The sequence below is a fragment of the Heteronotia binoei genome, chromosome 6 (assembly GCF_032191835.1).
Source record: "Heteronotia binoei isolate CCM8104 ecotype False Entrance Well chromosome 6, APGP_CSIRO_Hbin_v1, whole genome shotgun sequence".
NCBI classification, from domain to species: Eukaryota; Metazoa; Chordata; class Lepidosauria; order Squamata; family Gekkonidae; genus Heteronotia; species Heteronotia binoei.
The window spans coordinates 18260446-18286249 of NC_083228.1; the positions used below are offsets into that span (position 1 = coordinate 18260446).

The 25804-nt window shown below is 43.7% G+C and overlaps 1 protein-coding gene across 3 annotated transcripts in view; it reads left to right on the forward strand.

Moving 5' to 3' along the window:
• Positions 1–15402, forward strand: part of GRID1 (glutamate ionotropic receptor delta type subunit 1) — a 1287113-nt gene extending 1271711 nt beyond the window's left edge. For 2 of the 3 annotated variants that reach the window (XM_060241077.1, XM_060241078.1), the window contains exon 16: positions 14712–15402. In XM_060241077.1, coding sequence (XP_060097060.1) covers positions 14712–15140 — 429 coding nt within the window. In that variant the 3' untranslated portion in view covers positions 15141–15402. The remainder of the gene's footprint in view (positions 1–14711) is intronic. The other variant, XM_060241079.1, reaches the window with a different exon arrangement.
• The last annotated feature ends 10402 nt before the right edge of the window (positions 15403–25804 follow it).

The following is a 25804-nucleotide window of genomic DNA, read 5'->3' on the forward strand; positions in this document are numbered from 1 at the left end:
GATTTGTAGTGGTAGAAATAATATTAAATGCAAAAAAAAAAAAAAACCCACGTTGTTACTGGGACTGTATGCACCAAATGGAGTAAAGGATTCTCTTTTTAAAGACATTATACAACAATTTGATGAAGTGACATATGATCAAGTTTTGATAATGGGGGACTTTAACGGAACAATTAAGAACACACTGGATAGGTCTGGGGGGAAAAATAATAAGGAAGGGAAATTGCCAAAGTCTTTTTTTGAATTGGTCAAACAAGAAAACTTGGAGGATATATGGAGGAATTTAATCCTGAAGTGTGGGACTATACCTTTTTTTCAGCAAGACATAAAACTTTTTCCAGAATTGACATGTTGTAGGGTACTAAAGATTTAGGCCTTATAACAAAGAAAATAGAGATTTTACCTAAAATAGGGGCTGATCATAACCCAATAATGTGGATTACAAAATTGTCTAAAAAGTCAAGAAGATGGAGATTGAATGAAGATTTACTGCAGAATAAAGAAATAGTGACATCTCTAGAAAATGAAACTAAAGCTTTCTTCCAAATAAACGATAAAGAAGATATAGAATTTCAGACAGTGTGGGATGCTTATAAAGCAGTAATGAGAGGAATATTGATTACATTGAATAATAAAGACAAGAGGGCAAAAGAAAAACAGATGCTGGACATTCAAAATGAAATAAAGAAAAAAGAAAGGGAACTGAGAAAAAGGCCAGGGAAAAAGAAAATTATGAGGGAGATTACAATGTTACAAACACAAATGAGACATTTGTTAAATAAAGAACTGGAATGGAATTTGAAAAGATTGCAGCAGAAATCTTTTGAGGGAGCAAATAAACCTGGAAAATATTTGGCCTGGCAATTGAAGAAAAAGAGAGAAAGTAAAATTATTAATAAAATTGTGGTGGAGGGAAGAGAGGTGGTAGATCAAGAAGGAATAAAAAGAGAATTCTTTAAGTATTATGCCAAATTATTTAAGGGTGTTAAAATAAAGAAAGAAAAGATGGAAGAGTATTTACAAAAGATTAAAATAGCACTCTTAACAGAAAATATGGGGAATGTCTTGAATGATCCAATTGAAAAAATAGAAATTGAAGCAGCAATTAATGCAATGAAAAATGGAACAGCACCTGGACCAGATGGATATACAACTAAATTTTTTAAAACCTTCAAAGAGGAGTTAATTCCGAAACTTCAGAAATTGATGAACATGATAAGAATAAAAGGGAAAATACCAAATACATGGAAGGAAGCTGTTATTTCGTTGAGTACAACAGAAGATAGAGATGTCACGAATGTAAAAAATTATAGACCAATCTCACTATTAAATAATGACTATAAAATATATACAAGAATCTTGGCAGAACGGATTAAACAATATTTGATAAATTTTATAAGGAAGATCAAGCGGGGTTTCTTCCCAACAGGCAAAAAAGAGACAATATTAGAACTGTTGTAAATATTGTAGAATATTATGAAAGACATCCAGAAAAGGAAGTAGCATTATTCTTTGCGGATGCAGAAAATGCATTTGATAATTTAAATTGGGACTTTATGTTTGCAGTAATGGGGAAAATGGAGTTGGGGGAAAACTTTATAAGGATGATAAAAGCAATATATACTGAACAATGTGCAAGGTTATGTATAAGTGCAGATCTTACAGAAGACATGATAATTAGCAAAGGTACAAGACAAGGCTGTCTGCTTTCCCCACTGTTGTTTATAATGACTCTTGAAATCTTACTGATGCAAATCCAAGAAGATAAAGAAATAAAAGGATTAAAAGTAAAAGGATTTACTTACAAATATAGAGCATTTGCAGATGATATAATGTTTATAAATGAAAATCCCATACAAGTCACACCTTTGTTGTTAGCTAAAATACAAGAATATGGGGAATTGGCGGGACTGTGTATTAATAAAGAAAAATCAAAACTTCTATGTAAAAATATGCAAGTAAGCAAACAAAAGGAACTGCAGAAGATAATGGGATGTGAAGTTACCTCTAAGGTAAAATATTTGGGTGTGGAGATAACAATGAAGAATATTGACTTGTTTAAAAACAATTATGAGAAGCTATGGCGTAAAATGGATGAAGATATGATAAAATGGAATAAACTTAATTTGTCATTGCTTGGCAGAATAGCTGCAATTAAGATGAATATTTTGCCAAGAATAATGTATTTGTTTCAAACTATTCCGATTGTGAAAGACAATAAACAATTTAATAAATGGCAAAGGAAAATTTCAAAGTTTGTGTGGGCTGGGAAGAAACCAAGGATTAAAATGAAAATCTTAACAGATGCAAAAGAGAGAGGAGGATTCCAATTACCAGATTTAAAATTATATCATGAAGCAGTTTGTCTAGTGTGGATAAAAAAATGCATGACACTGTTAAACAAAAAACTTTTAGCGTTGGAAGGTCATGGAAATAAATTTGGCTGGCACGCTTATAGGTACTATGGGGAAATAAAAGATGGATGGTTTTTTCTCTCACCATTATATAAGAAATAATTTGCTAAATACATGGATGAAATATAAGAAGTATGGGGATAAGAGAAAACCGATATGGATAGTGCCAGCAGAAGTAATAAAAATAACAGCTGAGACGGGTGAAGAAAAGTGGTTGTCATACAATCAACTATTAAAAATACAAAGTGGCAAAATAGTATTGAAAACTGCTGAAGAGTTGAATAATAAATATGATTGGTTCCAAATGCAACAAATAAAAAGCTTGGTGGAAAATGATATTAAAACTGAAGGAATAAGAAGAGAGCAAACAGAAATGGAAAAAGTTCTGCTTGGAGACAATGAAAAATTAATTTCAAAATTATATAAATTACTTTTAAAATGGTCTACGGAAGATAAAGTAGTGAAATCTCAAATGATTAAGTGAGCAATTAATGTAAATAAAGAAATACAGATGGAAACTTGGGAATATTTGTTGAAGAATTCTATAAAGCTTTCAACGTGTCATAGTATTAAAGAGAACTGTTTTAAAATGACTCCTAAAAAATTGGCAAAGATGAACAATAAGATGCCAGATAGATGTTGGAAATGTAAAAAACATGAAGGTTCTTTCTACCATATGTGGTGGACTTGTGAAGGAGCAAAAAAGTATTGGCAGATGATTCAACAAGAAATTTCTAGGATCTTGGGATACAAATTTAAGAAAGTTGCAGAGACTTTTCTGTTGGAATTACAAATGGAAAAATGTCCAAAAGAAGCTAGAACTATAATCTGGTACTTGCTTTGAACTGCTAGGACACTGTATGCGCAGTTGTGGAAGCAAGAAAAAATACCAGAAAAATGGGATTGGATTGTAAAAGTTATGAATGGGGCAAGAGACCCTTTCTCGACAGGTGGGCCTGGATTCCAGTGGATTGCTTTACTCACTTGATCTTCATCATTCCACATGCCCACTCCATGAAATGGTCTTTATCCTGGCAAAAAGTAAAACAAGAATTTCACTGATTTCACACTCACCTTACGCCGCTCTCAGGTTTGTCTTCTCAGCGCTGCTTTCTTCTGATTTCCCACTATCTGCCCCAGGGCTGCAGCAAGGATCGAAGTTTTTGCACAGCAAATAGAAACTGGTTTTTAGCACTTTCTGTTTGCTGCATGAAAATGATAATCCTTGCTGCACCCCGGGGCAGATAGTGGGAAATTGGAAGAAAGCCACGCTGAGAAGATGAACGTGAGAGCGGCATAAGGTGAGTGTGAAATTGGTTCTTGGCCTTTAAACACATACAAACTAACTTTTAAGAATATGTGTGGTATACATCTATCTAAAATCAGTATGGCCGATTTTGCACTAGGGCTTGTTCCAGGTGGAGAGCCCTTTTGCCTCCGCCGCTTCTCTCGGTTTTCACACAAGCTGCCCTGGAGCTGCAAGTTGGCCCGCTTGTAAGAGGATCTCACTTGCTGCGGGAAAGTGGCATGCCAACTCGCAACTCCGGGGCAGCTTGTACAAAAACCGAGATAAGTCCCGGGAGCAAAAGGGCTCTCCACCCAGAACAAGCCTAGTGTGAAATCAGTGTAGGTCTTAAGGTTTTCAGCGAGTTAGATATGGAAGTGTCTCATATTTGGCATAAAACCTATTGGGCTATCTCCATTTCTTTACTGATAGAAGTGAAGAGAGTGAGCCCGATATACCAAAGAGAAAACTGAAAGAATAAAAAGAAATTTGCAACAGTGTCCCAGTACTTTTTTTTTTTTTAAGTAAATCACCGTTAAAATGTCTGCGATGCTGCTGCTAGGCTGCAATGTTGCTGATTCCTGGAAACAAATGGCATTCATATGCAAAATAACGCCAGCTCTTTACCTCTTCCCAGATGTTCAACGCCCACCGTGCCAATAAAAGCTTGACAAGATGTTGAAAACCTAGCCATTAAAGCTGATCACTTTTGTGATGGCTGAAAGAACAGGTTTCAGGCATGTTATTCCAATCCAAAACACTGAACGGTTTCAAACTCTACTCTATTCCTGTCTACCATGGCATTCATTTCTGCCGATAAAGCACGGGTCCAGTTTGGGACATAGTCTGCTTAAAGGCTCACCAATTGAGAGCATCGAAAGAACATACTGCAATTTATAAAATCATGTGTGGAATCAACAATCTGAGGCTTGTAGTCACTCCCTAAAATATCCCACATACTACCCCTTCGTTAGGTGCCCCCATGGCGCAGAGTAGTAAGCTGCAGTACTGCAATTCAAGCTCTGCTCACAACCTGAGTTTGATCCCGGCAAAGCTGGATTCAGGTAGCCAGCTCAGGTTGACTCAGCCTTTCATCCTTCCGAAGTTGGTAAAATGAGTACCCAGCTTGCTGGGGGGAAAGTGTAGATGACTGGGGAAGGCAAAGGCAAACCACCCCGTAAAAAGTCTGCCATGAAAACATAATGCAGCGTCACCCCAGAGTCGGAAATGACTGGTGCTTGCACAAGGGACTACTTTTATTCCCTTTTTTTAAACCTCTTCCTTACTATTTCAGTTCGCTCTACTTCAGTGACACCAAGTACACTTTCCGCATCCACTATACTTGGTGATTTTTTTTTTTAAAAAAAAACCAGTTGGTGTGCCGTTTTCCTGTAAAACATGTCATTTATCCTCTTTGGGTACATTTCCCCCCTCCTAAGAATTCTGTGTCCTGAGTCAAATATTTTGTCCCTCTAACTCAAGACCATGTTGACTAAGAACATAAGAGAAGCCATGTTGGATCAGGCCAATGGCCCATCCAGTCCAACACACTGTGTCACACAGTGGCAAAAAAAAACCCCAAGTGCCATCAGGAGGTCCACCAGTGGGGCCAGGGCACTAGAAGCCCTCCCACTGTTGCCTTTCCCACCCACCCACCCCAGTACCAAGAGTACAGAGCATCACTGTCCCAGACAGAGAGTTCCAACTGATCAAAATCAACTTTTGAAGGCCTCCAATCACTCTCAGCTCTCCTCCGGCCTGATGCCCTTTTAGATTTATATTTATTTTGATGTATTTGATGTATTTGCTTCATGTGTCATCTGCCTTTGAGGCTCAAGGTTATCTACAGGAGTCGAAATACCACACAGTATGTTTTAGGTGGTTGTACTAGAGTTCAAATTCGATACCTCAAGCAGGCAAATCTTGTTCCCTGCCCACTGAACTCAACTTCATGGACTCAGTACTATAAGTTGTGTGCTGTGAGCACAGAGTTTTGCTGTTTTGGCTGCTTTTGGATCTTTCGCCTTCCCTAACCAAGCTTGATTCAAGTATCTGAAGGGCCATTATAAATCCCAAACGCAGCATTCCATTCTATGTATCTGGCTCACTCTGTGCTGGAGTGTCCATTTCTGAGATAGGTTAGCGAATGTGAAGAGACCATGAATATTTGGGGCTATCCTCCCTGTCCATTTAAAGGGAGAGTTTTTTGGGGGGGAGGAGATTACATGTGGTCAAGTGGGAAAGAGCCTACCAAGGTGTGGCATCAATCAGTCAGACCTATGCATGTTTATTTTTCTAAATGGTGTTTCTAAGCAACACTTGAGACAAAAATTTGTGTGTGGGGGGTTGACTTTAGATGAAATATTACATGATGTTTGAAGATTTCAAGCAGGGGTGGAATTCTAGCAGGAGCTCCTTTGCATATTAGGCCACACACCCCTGATGTAGCCAATCCTCCAAGAGCTTACAAAAAAAAGAGCCTTGAGAGCTCTTGAAGGATTGGCTACATCAGGGGGTGTGGCCTATTATGCAAAGGATCTCCTGCTAGAATTCCACCCCTGATTTCAAGGGAAGTCAGAAGCCTTCAGGTAACATGGATTTCCCCCTCCCCCCAAAAAAGGTTTCTGTACATTCATGTGCTGTCATTTTACTTGGAGCAAAACTTGATGCAAATTGAAAGATTTGAGGGATTTCAAAGGTCACCTAAAGAGTTTTGAGAAGACTTGATAATATTTCTTTGGTGGGGAAGAGATAGTTTTGCGAATCCCTGATCTGAGTGCTACCACCACTACGTTTACCAGCAATTTGAAAATTATCAGCATTCAGTCAATTCCAAAATAGTTGTTGACAAGGGCTTAAAACCCAAATGCCTCTTCATAAGGAGCTCACACGGAGAAGTCTGTGAGGTTTCCTTGGATGCATTTGGCCGGCTATCAAAGGTTTGCCTTTAGAAAACAAACTTTGAGAGAAATGACCCCGCATCACACCAGAGGACTGGGAAATGGTTGGCGGTTATGCCAACAACTACCTCATTTGTGAAAAAGGTCCCACCATTGTGCTTATCGTTTAGTCCATTGTTACCAAATAGCATCAACAGCCAAGCAACACAATTCAAGGGGACGGTTGCGTTGCCTTTTAGTCGTCCTTCTAGAGGATCAGCAATCCTCAAGAAATCCATTCCCATTTCAAAGCATCGAGATGAAGCCAAGAGTTGGCACTGAATTTCAAATTGGCTTCCTGTTGCTATCTTGTGGACGCACTGACACACTGAATTCACACACGCAAAAGCAGAATCGAATACTTACATGGGACATTTCTCGAACTGGCGATCAGGTACTCCAGCAAGTTTGCAAGTCTTTTGTAAATATTGAAGATAAGTCAGTATCATTGCCATCCAGGAGAAGTACAAATGGAAACCTCCCAGTTTGCTGGGCATGGCTGCAAAGGCCACCTCAGGGAATAGGACATTATCAGGTCTTTTGAAGGGAAGAAGCTGGCAGAGCTGTTTGCCAGGAACAGTTTGCCACCCAATTCCCCCAGTTTTCAGCTTCTTGCATGGGAAGAAGAATCCTCCTTCTGGTGGGATGCACCGCTGTCACTATGGAGTCCATCCCCATTCTGTTCATCCACTTGTTAACCTCATTTTGTGTCTTCGCTTCCGTCAGCCTAAAAAAGTTGCCTTGTCATTTTGATGCATTCCTATCCGAACTAACACAGCTCCAGCGATTCTTTTCGGCTTCACTGCCACCGACAGTGGGGCCTGCATACATTTCACTGCTATTAACAGGGATGCTCTTGTGTGGTGCTTAAGAGCCCTGTCGTTACAGTTATTGCATCAATCTTCCTCCAGCTACTGTACACAAATGATGGCCCGCTCTTCCCTTCGGAATGTTGCATTCAGTCACGCTACGATAGGCTTGCCAAGTTGCCTCCCACCCCCGTGCTTCAGCTCCTACCCACACTTAAGGAAGCAGCAGGGGGGAAATATGGGGGAGAACATTGGGATGAACATAGACTCAGAGTTGGAAGGGACCTTCAAGGCCACCTAGTCCAATCACCTGCACAATTCAGGAAATTAATAAATATCTCCCCCTCACACACACACATCCAGTGACCCCTGTTCCATGCCTAGGAGATGGGAAAAAAACTTCCAGGATCTCTGGCCAAACTGGCTTGGAGAAAAAATTGCCTCTTGACCCCCAAGTGGTGATCAGCATTTCCCTGGGCAATTAAGAAAGGGCCATGACAACTAAGTACTAATGCCACCCTTCCTGCCCTCCCTTTCATGATCTGCCTAAGTTCACAGAATCAACATTGCTGTCAGATGGCCGTCTAGCCTCTTTTTAGAAACCTCCAAGGAAGGAGAGCTTACCCCCTCTCAAGGAAGTCTCTTCCACTGAGGAACCAATCTGTCAGGAAGGTCTTCTTAAAGTTTAGCCAGAAGCGCTTTTGATATAATTTCAACCCACTGTTTCTGGTCCAGCCTTCTGGGACAACAGAAAACAACTCTGCACCATCCTCTATGTGACAGTCCTTCAAGTACTTGAAGATGGTGATCCTATCACCTCTCTGTCATCTCCTCTCGAGGCTAAACATACTGAGCTCCTTCAACTTTTCCTCAAAGGACTTGGTCTCCAGATCCCTCACCATCTTCATTGCCCTCCTCTGGACTTGTTCCGGCTTGTAACATTATTACATCTCTTCTGGTTGAGTGCCTAGAAGTGAGATCACAATATCCATGACACTCTAGGAATTTACCCAATACCATAAAGAAATACTATGGAGATTTGGAGGAATTCCTAGAGTGTCAAGGATAGTGAGACATTACTTCTTGGTGCTGAACCTGAAGTGATATCTTGACATTTGTGATTCTCCTAGAGAACACGGTCAACTAGGAGTCTTGTTTGTCTCTCTAATGAATCGGCATTCATACTTATTCATGATTAACATTAAATACTACATATTGAACTGTACAATGCATTTATTCTGTTGATACTCTCTATATTTAAACATGCTATGTTATCTACAGATGGAGGGGGATGCAGAAAAGCCCCTCCCCCACTATGATCTGTACCAGATAGCCATTCTGACTTCTAATGTGTGTATTAATGTATAAACTGGTGAGAGTTCACCTAGTTTTACTTTCACTTTGGGCAAATGATAGCAAGTGACCTATCTTGCCTATCCAAAGCTGAAAGAAGTTTACCATTAAGTAACCTGAGAAGGTAAAGGGGAATGGTTTAATTGCCTATGAGCAGAGGCTCATGTAAACAGGAGTTTTTGTCAGAGAACAGCATCCACAAATTAACATCTTTTCAATCTCAACTGTTTCTACATGCTGCTTATCATATTTCCTCTAGCATATCGAGGAGGCTGCTTGAAGCTGTCTCCGTAAGATAGTCATTCTACATGGCAAACCATTTCTTGCCCGCCTGCCATCTCTCTGTGGTGTACTTCCATGCTGTTCCCAGGGATATTTATGGTGACAACAATGTGGAGGCTGGTCTACACCATGCACTCATATGTACAAAACGGCTGGCTGTGAGGAACAGCTGCCTGGAATAAGTAATTCAATGCTGCTTTTGAAGAGCAGCCAGATTATAATGTAGATCTTGAAAAGAGGCTCTGGAAGAACTTCTGAACATGAAGCTGGCTGTGACAGGCCTTGAGAGCCAGTTTGGTGTAGTGGTTCAGTGTGCGGACTCTTATCTGGGAGAACCGGGTTTGATTCCCCACTCCTCCACATGCACCTGCTGGAATGGCCTTGGGTTAGCCATAGCTATTGCAGGAGTTGTCCTTGATGCTGTGAGAGCCCTTTCAGCCCACCCACCTCACAAGGTGTCTGTTGTGGGGGAAGAAGATATAGGAGATTGTAAGCCGCTCTGAGTCTCTGATTCAGAGAGAAGGGCGGGGTATAAATCTGCAGTCTTCTACTTCTTGATTATTGGAGCTAAAAGTCTTGGGAATTCAAAAGAGAACTGGATAAATCTTGCTTCTGCAAGATTTTTTTTTTTTGGTAAAACTTATTTGAGGATCTTTTAAATCTAATTCCTTCTCTCAAATATTGTGCGAGTTTTATTATTTCTCCGGAGATGGATCGCTGAATGTTTTCAGGGAGCCAAAATTCTTGTTTCTTGCCAAGGTGATACCTTTCATGCTTCATAATGTAACTGATGACCACGTTTAATGTAAGGAAAAACTTCCTTGTGTGGTCTCATGGGATACAGTTTTGTTTTCATGCATCCCTGTGCTGGATAGTTTTGTAAGCTGTCTCATTTGCTCAAGTGACTAGGGTCATTTATCATTTATTTAAAACAATTCTATCCTTTTTTTTTGCCCCAAGCAGCTTTCAAAAAAATAAAAAAAAAACCTTCACAAGATAATCACATTCAATATTAGCATCTCGAATTTAAATGGTACGGTTTCCAGATGGAATATGACCACCCAGGACGAGTGTTCTATTCTAACCCCAAATCTTCCATCAGCACACATATGACAATAATCATCAGTTAATCATTTTAAAGATCCAAATGCACAGATATTGTTTCACATGAACCGTGGTGCCACAGCAGACATTAAGGCAGGGGTACTCACTCTGCAGAGAACCACATTAATTGCCATTAACCAAAACAGCCGCATTTACTTCCTTCCTGTGATAAAACCAGGGAGCTCACAGCTTTTAGGAGTGTCAAACATGCAGTTTGGGGGCCAAATCAGGCCCCCAGAGGGCTCCTATCAGGCCCCCAAGCAACTGACTGTCATCTACTTCCTTCTCCCTATCTCTTGCTTCCTTTTGCATCACAGCTTGCTTTGCAAGGCTTGCTCAATTGCACAGGAGCTCCAGAGCAAAACCTCTATTTTCTCCATTGGCTGAGGCTCCTCCCTTGGGGAGGAAGGGGGGGAGGAATAGCTGGCTTTTCCAGCCTCTCTCAATTACGCAGCAGAGCTACTGAGCCAAGCCTGTCTTCCTTCTATTGGCTGAGGCTCACCCCTCCCAAGACCCCTGGGGAAGGAAGGAAAGAGCCAGACTTCCTTTGCCTGGTTCCCTGGATCCCATGGGAGAAATATATCGAAAGCATCTTTAAAACCAATGAGTGCTAATGTTTTAAGCATGTTTTAAGTTTTTTTAAGAAATATATATTTGTGTTTGTCTGTATCCTTTATCGATTTATATCTCTGCTACTTAATCTTAAAGAGGTACCCTCATGGCCCAGCTCAGCATGGCTCAGCCCAACCCAACATGGCCTGTCCCAACAAAGTCTCATTTATGTCAGATCCAGCCCTCATAACAAATGAGTTCAGTACCCCTGGCTTCCATGTTCCTCAGGCAGTGACTCTTTTAAGGTAGGAATCACCTGCCAACTGCAAGCCCAACCAAGCAAGGGCTTTGCCCACTTCCCTGAAATATGGGGCAGGTGCCAAATACTGGGGAACAGCACTCAGAAGAGACAGCGGTGGCATGTCAAAGAACCACACGTGGCTTCCAAGCCAGTGGCCAAGTAGCACTGCCTTAAGGTATTCGTACTGTTCAAATGGATCTTGAGGGAGACTCTGGAGGTGTTTTTCGAGCTCTGCTCAGATTTAATCAGAGACAGTAATTGCTAAACTAACCTCAGCAAAACTGCAGTCAGAATGCAGTCAGCAAATTCCATGTGGTGTTTGACTAGGTCAGTCGCTGGCGCTGAATTAATGTATGCCACGGAGTCCTATTTTCCACATCTATCTGTGTAGCGTGATTACGCCTTGCAAAGTATTGAATTCCTGGACTAATGAGGATGTCAATTAATCAGTATTAAAGCCCTGCTCTTTATTCAGACTATTTTTGGCCTAATAGTGCATAGTGTGCGGGGGAGGGGGATGCAAAGAATATATTACTCCCATTTCCTTCCTCCGGCTGCCTGATTATTATAGCTTTTTTGCCTCTGTCAGATGCTGACAGAGGGAATTGGAATTATGAGTTTGCAAACGGACTGGACAAATTGGAGAGTAATAATGAAGGGAGTGGAGGTAGAATTTCCAAAAGATTCCCCTATTGGCTGTCCATGATAAGGATGAGATGCTCCTTCGTTCACTTTTCAGGCAGCCATCTTCTTGACTGACAGCTCTTGGAATGTCAGGGATCCATTTTAAAAAAAAAAAAATCTGGTGGTCACAAATGCTCAATATAATATAGGTAATAGTTGCCTTGTGGTAAAAATGGGGTCAATTTTATTAACAATGATTTTCAAGGCACTATATTGAGAGTCAAGAGCCCGTGGCGCAGAGTGGTAAAGCTGCAGCACTGCAGTCGGAGCCCTCTGCTCACGACCTGAGTTCGATCCCGGCGGAAGCTGGTTCAGGTAGCCGGCTCCAGGTTGACTCAGGCTTCCATCCTTCCGAGGTTGGTAAAATGAGTACCCAGCTTGCGGGGGGGGGGGGGGGGAGCGTGGAGGACTGGGGAAGGCAATGGCAAACCACCCCGTAAAAAGTCTGCTGTGAAAACGTTGTGAAAGCAACGTCACCCCAGAGTCGAAAACGACTGGTGCTTGCGCAGGGGACTCCCTTTACTTTTTTTATATTGAGAGTCACTGTAGAATGCTGGACCACACAGAAAGCCCACTTTCAACTAGGTTAGCCCCTCTCGCCTTTCTACATGGTCTCAGTGGCATGCACTATTTGCCATTTACAGACAAATGTAGGCCCAGGATCTTCGTTTGTGCTCCAAGCCAGCTGTTATATAAAATCACGTGATTTGTTCTCCTGCATGCAGATGCTATTGGAACAGTAACTGGTTGAAACAATAAGAGAGCGGTGATGGTAGAACAGTAATGCTCCGGTCTCCTGAGAACAGCTCCCCTTTTTTTTTTTGGCTGTGTGTGTATGGTTGTAAGTCTCCTGTGAATAGATATCTGAAGGCGGGCTTTGCCTCTTAGGTCTATATCTGTTGGGCTTCCAACATCCAAACATTAGGGGGGAAATTTCTTGTAGATTGCATTGACCGATGGCTCAAATAGCTTCAGCATATCGTCTGATGGTTGGGTGGCCTTCATGCACTGCATGCAGCAAGTGCTGAGATATCTCATACAGGCTGCAGCCAATGTTCCCTCTAAGCTGTGGAGACTTGCGAGCAAAAATTCCACTTTGTGAGCGACTGGCATTCAAGTTGTGAGCGACTGCATCAATCAGTTTGCTCTCGGGCCCTTTTTCCTGAGCTGGGACAAAAATGTGTGAGCTGGAAGATTAAGAAAAAATGTGAGCTAGCTCGCACTAACTCAGCTTAGAGGGAACACTGGTTGTAGCACATAATCAGTACTACTTAGTTCCATAAAATGTTTTGTTATTGTTCCTGATATTAAACTCGTACCCAAAATCCACCTCCAAGCAACTCTTGCTGAAGCTTCCTCTGCCCTCAACATCTCCAGATTCTACCATTTCGTTGTGGCCTGCTTATAAGATATTTGTCATGACTGGTTTCAGAGGGTAGCCATGTTGGACTGCAATAGAAGAACTAGTTAGAGTTTATTAGGTTTAAAAGCCCACGAGCCATACACATTTTTTAAAAAAGATTTTTGTCCAGTAGCATTTTGGTAGCACCTTACAGACAAACGTGATTTTTAGGGTATGAGCTTTTGAGAGTCTATCTTAAAAGGGAGCTTTGCCTTTTGAAAACTCGTAAACCAAAAATATTCTCAGTCTCTAAGGCAGGACTTTTTTTCTATCAGGAACTCCTTTGCATACTAGACCACACACCCCTGATGTAGCCAATCCTCCTGGAGCTTATAATAGGCCCTGTAAGAAGAGCCCTGTAAGCTCTTGGAGGATTGGCTACATCAGGGGTGTGTGGCCTAATATACAAAGGAGTTCCTTCTACAAAAAAAGCCCTGCTCTAAGGTGCTAATGAACTCATATCTTGTCATTACTGGGTTAACTATTTGGTAAAAATACAGTCAACTTCCTTCCTTCCTTCCTTCCTTCCTTCCTTCCTTCCTTCCTTCCTTCCTTCCTTCCTTCCTTCCTTCCTTGATAACCCACTCCCTGTGTTCTTAGGACTAGGAACACCATATAGATTTTCCTAAACAAATGAAAGTGTACAGTGTACACCAACATGTGAGAAGGTCAGTTATTGTATACACTGACTGACAGACCTTTTGTTTGTAGCAGGAACTCCTTTGCATATTAGGCCACACACCCCTGATGTAGCCAATCCTCCAAGAGCTTACAGTAGGCCTTGTATTATGAGCCCTGTAAGCTCTTGGAGGATTGGCTATATCAGGGGTGTGTGGCCTAATATGCAAAGGTGTTCCTGCTACACCCCCCCCCCACCCCCCACCCCCACTGATTGAGAATCCGTTGCCAATGTTGCTTCCCCAGTGTCTGTACAATTGAGTAGTACATTTAGTTACTCTTAAGAACTCAAAAGAAGAAATCAGGGAAAGATTGTTTTCAATGTTCTAGTGCAGGGGTGGCCAACGGTAGCTCTCCAGATGTTTTTGCCTACAACTCCCATCAGCCCCAGTCATTGGCCATGCTGGCTGGGGCTGATGGGAGTTGTAGGCAAAAAACATCTGGAGAGCTACCGTTGGCCACCCCTGTTTTAGTGTGTATCGGTTTGTCTTTTGTCAAAAGTGTATCCAGCATGTTTTACGTCAGGCCAAAGTAATATTGTCTAGAAAGGACAACACAGGCTGCTAGAGCCATGTACTGCCAAGGGTTTGGTAACCATTGTACTTTTTAGGTCCAGTGGGCAGCAAATAACAAGAAATTTATTAGCTCTTTTGTCATCTGTCCTACATGGATGGTGGGCTACATTATACTTTGTGGGTCACAGCTTATGGTGGCCTGATCTAAATCCTGTCTTTTATCCAGATGATAAAGGTAGCCCCAAGTAGACTCAGCAATGGATGCTCAGGCTGCACAAAGGCCAACATTTGGGTGGAAGGGCAAGTTGGATGACATGTAGACAAATAGATTACCATCTTTTCTTGGCCGCATTTTGGGATTGACTGTGGTGTTTCTCCCCTCTCCTCTCACAGGATAAAGAAGTGAACCTGGAACAAGTCCACCGACGTATGAACAGTTTAATTGACGAAGATCTGGCTCACAAGCAGCTTTCCCCCGCATCCATTGAAATCTCAGCCTTGGAGATCGGTGGCATGCAGTCCGGCCAGACCCTCGAGCCCGTGCGGGAATACCAGAACACGCAACTTTCTGTCACAACCTTTTTACCAGAACAGACAACTCACGGGGCCAGCAGGACACTCACAGGTGCCTCGGGCAGCAACCTCCCGCTGCCGCTGAGCAGCTCCGCCACCATGCCCTCTATACAGTGTAAACACAGATCGCCAAACGGAGGACTATTTCGTCAGAGCCCTGTGAAAACACCCATCCCCATGTCCTTTCAGTCCGTGCCGGGGGGAGTCATTCCAGAAGTCATGGAGCCATCCCATGGGACGTCCATATAAAGGAGAACGACCAGCAGAGATTTTTAATACAATTGAAGAAGAAGGAAAAAAAAAACTCTTCCCTTTTTCGTGTACATATCTGTAAATAATGAAAGAATGAAGTGGGGTTAAAAAAAAAAGTGTATTTTGAATATTCCCAATTTTCAAAGTCAGTAAAAAACCAACCGACAAAAAATATACAAAAAAAGGAGAAAAAAAATGTATGAATGACTTTGTAAATTTTGTTCTCGATGAATAAAAAAGGCGAATTACTTGTGACCCATTCTCAAGTGCCGAAGAAGAGCTGTTACTGGGACTGAGGGCAGTCAAAACTGGCATGGGTTTTTAACTGGGGTTCCTTTTTTTCTCTCCTTCCGCCTTCTAATTTCTTACTTGTAAGGCAAAGGAAAGTGCCCGGTGTCTCTTCTAAAAGCAAAAGGGGGTGGGGGTGAGGAATCCATACTTTTGGTTGTTTCTTTTGCCCTGGGTTCTGCTATTGTACTCAGGATCACCTGGAAAACGATAATATCTGTGATGCAACACAAATTGTGCAGATGAGAGGTTAAGCGAACAGAACTTCTTTACTACAAGGTCATATTTGCATTCTTGACCATGTTGGTTTCTAGCTTTTCAAAAATGAATATATCTGTGGCATTTCCCCCCTTTTATAGATGCAGGCTCAACTGGGAGATTGCAGGAGAGTGCGCATTTTGTATGGAGCTCTGGTAGAAAAGATGCAGTCATTTCACACTGGCGGTTGACGGCAAAGAACAAACTCTCCGGCATCCATCTTGAGCAGCTAAAGGGAGTGAACACCAACTGAATTTCATGTCCACAACCCCTGAAGCTGTATGTGGGGGGAAGAACTGTATAGGTGCCCTGTGTGCTCAATCCCTTTTCCAGACAGATTTCTCACTAGGGCTTGTCCAGGTCTGGGAGCCTTTCCCCCCACCCGGCATTTCTGTCCAATTTTGCATAAGCTGCCATGGAACTGCAACTTGCCTCTGAAAGCCAGTTTCTGCTTGCCACGGGAAAGACGTGAGGCAAGTCACAGCTCTGCAACAGCTTGTGCAAACTCAGTCAGAAGCGCTGGGGGAAGAAGGGCTCCAAGACCGGAGCAAGCCTAGTGAGAAATCACTCCCAGTTGGTCGAATTGGGGTTTTCAAATGTTACGAATTTTCAGATGTTACAACCACACATACGGAGAGTCCACCGACAGAAGTGTGAGCAACTCAGGACGTTCCCAGTAAGCATGATCATCATATCAATGGGTTACAGTGTATTATTTTCACTGAAGGGTTTTGTGAAGCATGTACTTCATGGATTGGCAGTAGGGTTGCCAAGTCTAATTCATATAATATATGGGGACTTTGGGGGTGGGGCTGGAAAACTTTGGGGGTGGAGCCAGGAGACTTTCCCTAAAATAAAAACACAGCAGTGCAGTTCCCCTGAATAGTCTTCATTTCCTCACCAAAGCAAATGATCTCTCTCTCTCTCTCACACACACACACACACACATAAACAGAGAAGCAAAAATAAAACAGTTTGCAATCCCACACTCTTGTGGTCTCACTGGAACAATTTACTCACGAGTTGGTGACCTTCCAATAACACAGGGAAACCGAAGGTTCAAGTTTACCCTTTACTATGCAAACGACTTCTGAAAAACTTGTACAACAAACAGAGGGTCTGGCCTGCTTTCACATCTACTAGGAGCAGCCACGTTGTTCTGCCTGCTCACCCCACCCCCATTCAGCCTTAAAGACACAGACACACCATCCAAAAAGGAAGCCTTTGCAAGCTTTCTCCTAGCATCCTGTAGGGGAAAGGCACATTGTAGCTGTGGAGGTGGTTTTTCCCCCCGCTGGCCGGCTGACTGGGGGCAGGAAGGAGCCTGGGAAAGAGGGAGAATCCTCGCTGGGACTTGGGAATTGGCAAGCCTAATTGGCAGCCTAAGAGTTCTATGTAGTGTTTTATTATATCCTGCTTTTCTTCCCATTGGAGACCCAAAACAGCTTATGGTACTGGGGGCAGGAGGGATAGCGGCAACAAGCAGGAAAGGGGGAAGTGGTATCTGAGCACCAAGTAAGTCTTCCCTCTGTCTGCTAGTCAATTCCACCCAGCTCTAGGCTATATTTTTTTTTCAGGCTGTGAAGGACAGGAGCCCTTTGGTTTGTGCCTCTGGGCATGCCTAGACCTTAAGTACCTGCTCGAGGAACAGAGGAGAACAAACTCAGCAAGACATTATTCGTCCAGTCAGAGGCGTCACTAGGGTGGGTTGCACCCTGGGGTGTAACTGATTCAAGTCACCCCCCCATTGGGCATCATCCCTTTTGGAGGGCTGCGTCACCCCCTCCGCACACAACCCCGCCCACTTCACATGGCCCCTCCCTCATCCGTAATCCAAGATACCAGTTTTGCAGCATTTAAGTTTCCCCCACTCACCCACACGCTTTTAGCTGAGCCGGCGGCAGCGCGGCCCCGGTTTCAGAATCTCGGCCAGCCCACACACAGCAGCAGCGTTCTAGTTCCAGGGCCAGCCCCTTCCTGTTTGGGGGGGGCATGGGTCAGTGCCTGAGGCCAATGAGAATGCTCTGGGGGAGGGCCGATGGCCCCCTTGGCCCCGTTCTAGTGACGCCGCTGCGTCCAGTGCTATCCAGCAGGATCTTCCCCCACTCCTGCTCCATACTAAAGTTGAAAATAGGTGTGGTGACTCTGTTGAGAGAAAATGGCATCCCTGTGAAGGTCAGAAGAAGATGATGGAGAAGAAGATATTGCATTTATATCCCGCCCTCCACTCCGAAGAGTCTCAGAGCAGCTCACAATCTCCTTTACCTTCCTCCCCCACAACAGACACCCTGTGAGGTGGGTGGGGCTGGAGAGGGCTCTCCCAGCAGCTGCCCTTTCAAGGACAACCTCTGCCAGAGCTATGGCTGACCCAAGGCCATTCCAGCAGCTGCAAGTGGAGGAGTGGGGACTCAAACCCAGTTCTCCCAGATAAGAGTCTGCACACTTAAACACTACAGCAAACTGGCTCTCCAGTACATATTCCAGCTGGGTACAGACAGCCGGCTCTGTGTGGCAGAAACCTCCCATCCCAGAAGAAAGTGGCGGAAAGAGAAGGCCCCCAGGGTGGTCAGATGGTGCGCTGCCCACTACCGGAACAAGGATGGGCCACGTGTACCATGGAGGGATATGAATTTATCAAAGGGATATGAATTTATGCTGTGATTCTTTGAGAATCTGGCATCTTCATTGGCATCCTCTGCTGATTGTAGGAATGCTGATCCCATTTCAAATCCCAGTAACGGCATTCCATAGCAAGACGGCAGAGGATGACTAGCACTTGATTGGCCTGTTGCTGAAGGCGGGTGGCTCAAAAGTAGTCTCTGTGATGTTTTCAATGGATCCTACTGACCCCCTCACCAGCAGGAGGGTGTGAAAAGATTCCCTAACTGAGGACCTGAATGTTGCCTCACTCACCCATTCGGTCACACTTCTCATGAGCTTGACTGCTGCTTCCCAGTCACTTCCCGGCCAGGAAATGTGCCTCACCAGTTTGCCACTGATTTGCTACCATTTTGTATATGGTAGCCTTTTGAGGCACAGGGTGACGGGTAAAGATGGGGTGAGAGCGAGAGTAAGATGGGATCCAGATGTGTGCATTTAAATGTGTTTTGGTCTGGTCGTTGGGTGTCCCCGAGGCAGCTTATACTGGCTGTCTGGACCCAGCCTCCCAAAGGTAGTACCATGTTCCCAAAGGTACTGTGTGGAAAAGGCTGTAGGCTTTTTATTCTCTTCACGCGTGACCGCAGTACATAGGGAAGGTGGGAGCTTTTCTGGTGGAGAGGAGATGATTATTCTTCCATGGCTGGTTAGAATCTGATGGCTTCTTTTCTGTTTTTTGGGACATACTACATACTGAAGTGCGAGATGTGACTGATATGGTTCAGATAATAGCTAGAAATCAGCTCTCGTTCTCGCACTCATTTTCTTTTTCTATTGTCTTCTGAGATACTCAGCAAGAAGCTACCACTGAACTTCTCCCCCTGGAATCTGAGCCCAATGCCCAGTGGAGCTTGATCCCTCCTCTTTTCTTGCCAGCCAATCTGATTAGTTTTTTTCTCTCTCTCTTGCAAAGTAAAATAATCTTATCTTGGTGAAGGGGGTGAGGAATAACTGTCATCGAGAGACTCATTAGACAAGAAAGAGGGGGCTGTTGTAGTTTCCCATCAGCTGGCTACACAGAATCCAGGCACCTCCCACTTGTTCCTGCTGTGGATTATGGCAAGGTCATGGGGACCCAATGGAGGGAAGTATCGGTTTTGCAAGCATCCCTCCAGAGTGCTCATTTTTTTTCCGAACACTCAAAAAATATTGGATTGCAAACAAATATGGATTCTACTTCCTGGAGGAATCTTGAGATCATTCTAAAGGGATTTTTTTGAAAACAATCCACCCTAAAGTGGTGTCCCCATCCCACAAACAGGTTAACCCATATGACTTTTCTCTGGCCCTATGCCACACTTTGGCCCTATAATGTTGAGGGTAGGGAATTCGACAAATGAGGGTAGCAAGTCCACTTTGGTCCTATGAGGAGAACTTGAGATGAGGCAGCCTGTTTTTAGTAGCATGAGCAACTTATGCCCTCTGTTCTTTCAGCAAAGACCAGAGCCTTCATGCCCACCGATTAGAATGCGTCCACTATTGCATCAGTGTGCTACAGATCTCTATTTAAAAAGCCTGAGCTAAACAAAGGTAACCATTTTAAGCGTAGGTAGTAGAGATGTGCCGGGCGGGGTGGGGTGGGGGTGGAAGAGAGATTTGATTCTTTTGTCATCAAAAAATACTTGTGTTGACTGTTCTAACATTGGAAGTAAAACTAGTCCAATTCAGAAATCAGTGCAATGGTCGTTGCCATTCATGAGAAACCTATTTTTTGAGCGTAGCCCCCTCAAAAATGATCTTGTATCCCTGATCCAATGGTTCCTCACTGCCCAAATTCAAGCCGATAGAGAAGAAATTGGTGTGGATCTATAAATAGATATTTTTAAAAAATCACTGACAGGACACCGGCAGGCATGAATTAATGCATCGGTGAGCTTTTCTTTTCTTTTCCAGGTAAGGAGATTCTCTCAGTTGTGGAGGAGTCTCTCTCTCTCTCTCTTTCCCTCTCTCTCTCTCTTTCCCTCTTTCCCTCTCTCTCTCTCTCTCTCTCTCACTCTTTCTCTCTTTCACTCTTTCTCTCTCTCTTTCTCTCTCTCTCTCTTTCCCTCTCTCTCTTTCTCTCACTCTTTCTCTCTCTCTCTCTCTCTTTTTCTCTCTCTCTCTCATTGCCTTCAGTGAGAAATCATCAGAAAAACTGGACAGAAACAAAGAAGATTCCGGTCACTCCTTTCCAAGCGACAGTTTGAAGAGACTGGATATTGCCATTTCACCCATTTAATGGATGCTAAGTAAACACCAGCCTTGGGGAGCTGGATAATGTTGAAATGACTCTCGATTAATTCCCCCGTTCCTTGTATATCTTAGAGCTGTTTCCCGCCAGAGCCCTGCTATGTTTTAAAAAAAAAATGCAAGAGAGCTTATTACCGAGCAGCTTAATCACTACCTCTGTTAATAGAGAAGCAAAACAAACAAAAAACACACACACAACCACAGAGCAAAAGCAGGCCATGCTGATTTACACTGCCATCCTAAACTCAGCTATACCTTTTCTCAGGGCTTTTTTTTTTTTTGTAGCAGGAACTCCTTTGTGCATTAGGCCGCACACCCCTGAGGTAGCCAGTAGGGTTGCCAATCCCCAGGTGGGGGCAGGGGATCCCCCGGTTTGGAGGCCCTCCCCCCGCTTCAGGGTCATCAGAAAGTGGGGGGAAGGGAGGGAAATGTCTGCTGGGAACTCTATTATTCCCTATGGAGTTTTATTCCTATAGAAAATCATGGAGAATTGATCCGTGGGTATCTGGGGCTCTGGGGGGGGCTGTTTTTTGGAGTAGAGTTACCAAATTCTCAGTATAGCATCTAGTGCCTCTCCCCAAAATGCCCCCCAAGTTTCAAAAAGATTGGACCAAGGGGTCCAATTCTATGAGCCCCAAAAGAAGGTGCCCCTATCCTTCATTATTTCCTATGGAAGGAAGGCATTGAAAAGGTGTGCCGTCCCTTTAAATGTGATGGCCAGAACTCCCTTTGGAGTTCAATTATGCTTGTCACAGCCTTGATCTTGGCTCCACCCCTAATGTCTCCTGGCTCCACCCCCAAAGTCCCCAGATATTTCTTGAATTGGACTTGGCAACCCTAGTAGCCAGTCCTCCTGGAGCTTACAGTAGGCCAGGCTGCACCAATTGCACTGGCCACCAATAGAGTACTGGATCTGCTTCAAGGTTTTGGTCTTAACATTTAAAGCCTTACATGGCCTGGAACCGACATACCTGCGGGACCACCTCTCCCCATATGTGCCCCAGAGATCGCTGCGTTCTGCTTCGCATCATCGTTTGATAGTCCCTGGCCCAAAGGATATTTGGCTTGCCTCAACCAGGGCCAGGGCCTTCTCAGCCTTGGCCCCAGCCTGGTGGAATCCGCTCCTTGTGGAGATCCTGATTTGATGCCATTTCGCAGAGACAGCAAGACAGAGCTGTTCCGCCAGGCCTTCGGTTGAGGCAACGGACATCCTTACTTCCATCTGCTTGGCCTCCCTTGCCTGTCATGACGCTATATTATTTTACCTTAATTTATTATTTCATCTCTGGGCCTCCTGCTGTACCAATATATAGAATGCGCCCAATGGAAACCACCGCCTGTGATATATGTGCTATTTGTTCTATTGTATTTTATGGTTTTAGCTTGTAGTTTTTAAATGTTTTAACTTTTGTTGTTATCCGCCCTGGGCCTGCTTGCGGGAAAGGGTGGAATACAAATTAACAAAAACAAACAAACAAACAAAATACTAAGAGCCCTGTAAGCTCTTGGAGGATTGGCTACATCAGGGGTGTGTGGCCTAATATGCAAAGGAGTTCCTGCTACAAAAAAGCCCTCCCTTTTTTAAGTTAGGTTGGTCCTGTAGATCCCTTACAATTATTTGCTGGCATAAGAATCCTGGAGAAAGAAAAGTTTCTGCTGCTTGCCCCTTTCATTGCTTTGCAGAATTACTCAGCAAACATGGAAGAATGGGACTGTTAGTCTTTGGGTGCGGTCACACTTGCTAAATAATGCACTTTCAATCCTCTTTCAAGGCACTTTGCAGCTAGATTTTGCTGTGTGAATTGGCAAAATCCAGTTGGAAAGTGCATTGAAAGTGCATTATTTTACGTGTGACTGTACCCTTTAAGTGATTTCCTAATGCAGCGAGCCTGCAGCAAACGTGGACTATTGCACCCTTCTTAAATCTTCGTTCGCGAAGCCAAGCCGAGAGAGAGAGAGAGAGAGAGAGAGATCCAGCAGTAAGCCATAATGATTGGGTTTCCATGGCATCATTTCTTGCCCTCTCCTTTGTTTTTTGACATCTCAATGGAACATTGGCCAAATATTCCTCCCTGCATATCCAGTTAGCTAGCCTGGGTCCAACATATCTGACTCATTTTTGCTCAACTACACACCAAACCTTTTCATAGCGCCATTTTCCACTCGTCACTTTCAAGGTAGGAGCCTGGACCTCTTTTGGCTGTAGGGCCTGACCCCCAACTTCACTGCTTGCTTCTAGCATGAAATAGACAACAGATCCAAAGAGGGATTGGATTCATAGCATTATGGATCATCTGGAATTCAAGATGTGTGCCCAAGCTGATGTGAAAGCGTGGCAAATTAAGTAAAAACAAAAAAATCATCTGTGGAGTGTGGCTAAAGAGCCTTGTGGCACAGAGTGGTAAGCTGTAGTACTGCAGTCCAAATTCTACTCATGACCTGAGTTCGATCCTGGTGGAAGCTGGGTTCGGGTAGCTGGCTGAAGGTTGACTCAGCCTTCCATCCTTCCGAGGTTGGTAAAATGAGTACCCAGCTTGCTGGGGGTAAACTGTAGATGACTGGGGAAGGCAATGGCAAACCACCCCATAAAAAGATCCAGGTGGGCAGCCGTGTTGGTCTGAAGCAGTAGAACAAAGTAGGAGTCAAGGTCACCTTGAAGACCAACAAAGTTTTATTCAGAAGGTAAGCTTTCATGTGCTCCAAGCACACTTCATCAGACAAGGGATCAGGTACAGTGAGCAGAGCTACATATAGCTAATAGGCAGTGGTTTAGAATGCAAAATGGTACAAATTTAAGATCCAATGACAGAATAGTAAAATAAACAAATTGAACAAACCTTTGATCTGGTTAGCATGAGTATGAGAAAGCAATAAAACAGTAATAGGTCAAAATGTGAGAATGTCTGTCAATCACTTTATTATATAGGAAAAAGGAAAGGTCCCCTGTGCAAGCACCAGTCGTTTCCGACTCTGGGATGACGTTGCTTTCACAACATTTTCACGGCAGACCTTTTTATGGGGTGGTTTGCCAATGCCTTCCCTGGTCATTACACTTTCCCCCCAGCAAGCTGGGTACCCATTTGACCGACCTCGGAAGGATGGGTGGCTGAGTCAACCTCGAGCCGGCTACCTGAACCAGCTTCCTCTGGGATCAAACTCAGGTCGTGAGCAGAGGGTTCCGACTGCAGTACTGCAGCTTTACCGCTCTGCGCCACGGGGCTCTTTCTTTTATATAAGCCTGGGCCAAAAAAGAGGGCATTACTTTCTCAGAAGCCTGCCAACAAAATGTCATGATGTGACATTACCCCATGAGTCAGTAATGACTCAGTGATTACACAGGCACCTTTACCTTTTTAAATAGTGGGTCTATGGTGGAACTGTAAGCACCTGCATCAGTATTAACAAAACACTTTTTAAAATCATGGTACAGAACACTGGTTGACTGAGTCCATCATTAGGTACTCTGCCTGGCTCTCCAGAGTCTGCGTTTGGGGCTCTTTAGCTTGGAGAAACATCAACTGCGGGGTGGCATGATAGAGGCTTACAAGATTATGCATAGGATGGAGAAGGTAGAGAAAGAAGTACTTTTCTCCCTTTCTCACAATACAAGAACTTGTGGGCATTCAATGAAATTGCTGAGCAGTCAGGTTAGAACGGATAAAAGGAGGTACTTCTTCACCCAAAGCGTGATTAACATGTGGAATTCACTGACACAGGAGGTGGTGGCGGCTACAAGCATAGCCAGCTTCAAGTGTTTTAACCTTTCTTCATAGGGGAAGTGTTCCAAACCTTTAATCATTCTAGTTGCCCAGGAGGGCAGAGAAGATGGAAGAACCACTACAATCTTCAGAACAAAAGTCATTCTCATCAGGTGAAAGACAGACTGGTATCACCTGTATTTCCACTTGTCAGTTCTTTCTTTACGAGAGCCTTTCCGTGGAGCTTGTGAAATATTGTCAAGCTACTGAAACTTGTATTATTTTGTGGTTTCAAGGGACTAATTATTTAACAGGAGCCCTGTGACACAGAGTGGTAAGCTGCAGTCCAAGCTCTGCTCACCTGAGTTCAATCCTGGCGGAAGCTGGGTTCCGGTAGCTGGCTCAAGGTTGACTCAGCCTTCCATCCTTCCAAGGTCAGTAAAATGAGTACCCAGGTTGCTGGGGGGGGGGGGGGAGTGTAGATGACTGGGGAAGGCAATGGTAAACCACCCCACGAAAAGTCTGCCATGAAAATGTTGTGATATGATGTCACCCCAGAGTCGGAAACGACTGGTGCTTGCACAGGGGACTACCTTTACCTTTTTAATTATTAAAGAGTTATTTTCCAGATTCCTATGTGCTTTCTGTTAATGTGCTGATTTGAAGAATACTCTCAAATCCCACCATATTTTTTTTTTTAAAAAATGGTAGAACACAGTAGGAATCCAGTGCACCTTTAAGACCAACAAAGTTTTATTCAGAACGTAGGCAGTGGTTTCGAATGCAAAATGGTACAGATTCGGCATTCCAAACCATTATCTACCAGCTATACGCAGCTCTGCTCATTGCACCTGATTCCTCGTCTGATGAAGAGTGCTTGTGGAGCACACGGAAGCTTACGTTCTGAATAAAACTTGGTTGGTCTTAAAGGTGCACTTGACTCCTACTTTGTTCTACTGCTTCAGACCAACACGGCTGCCCGCTTGGATCTTTTTTTAAAAAAAATGGATCAATGCTTTACGGTGAGGCCACTCTCTCTGACTGACCGTGCATACTGGATCCATCAATACGGTAGTATTTTTCAAGGCATGTTGGAGCTCCTGCTGCTGCACACTGGCATGACCCAGCATATGGTCAAGGGGGCTGCTGCTCTAGGATGTGCCTTCTGAATGACCTCTTTCCTTTACTCAGCCCTTCTGGGGTCTGTCATGTTCCAGAATGATGTGCAACCAAGGAAGGGAGTGGCGGAAAATAGAACTGGGAATCAAGACTACAACAAATCTCTGTGAAAACCAGCCTCAAAAACAAGCCGCAATACTTGTTGTTGTTCAGTCGCGCAGTTGAGCCCGACTCCTTGCGACCCCATGGACAAAGTCACACCAGGCTTTCCTGTCTTCCACCATTCTCCGAAGCCTGCTCAAATTCGTGTTTGTTACCTCAGTAACGCAGTCCAGCCATCTCATCTTTTGCTGTCCCCTTCTTCTTTTGCCTAGCCACAATACAAATCTCTATAAATAATAATTAACAGAT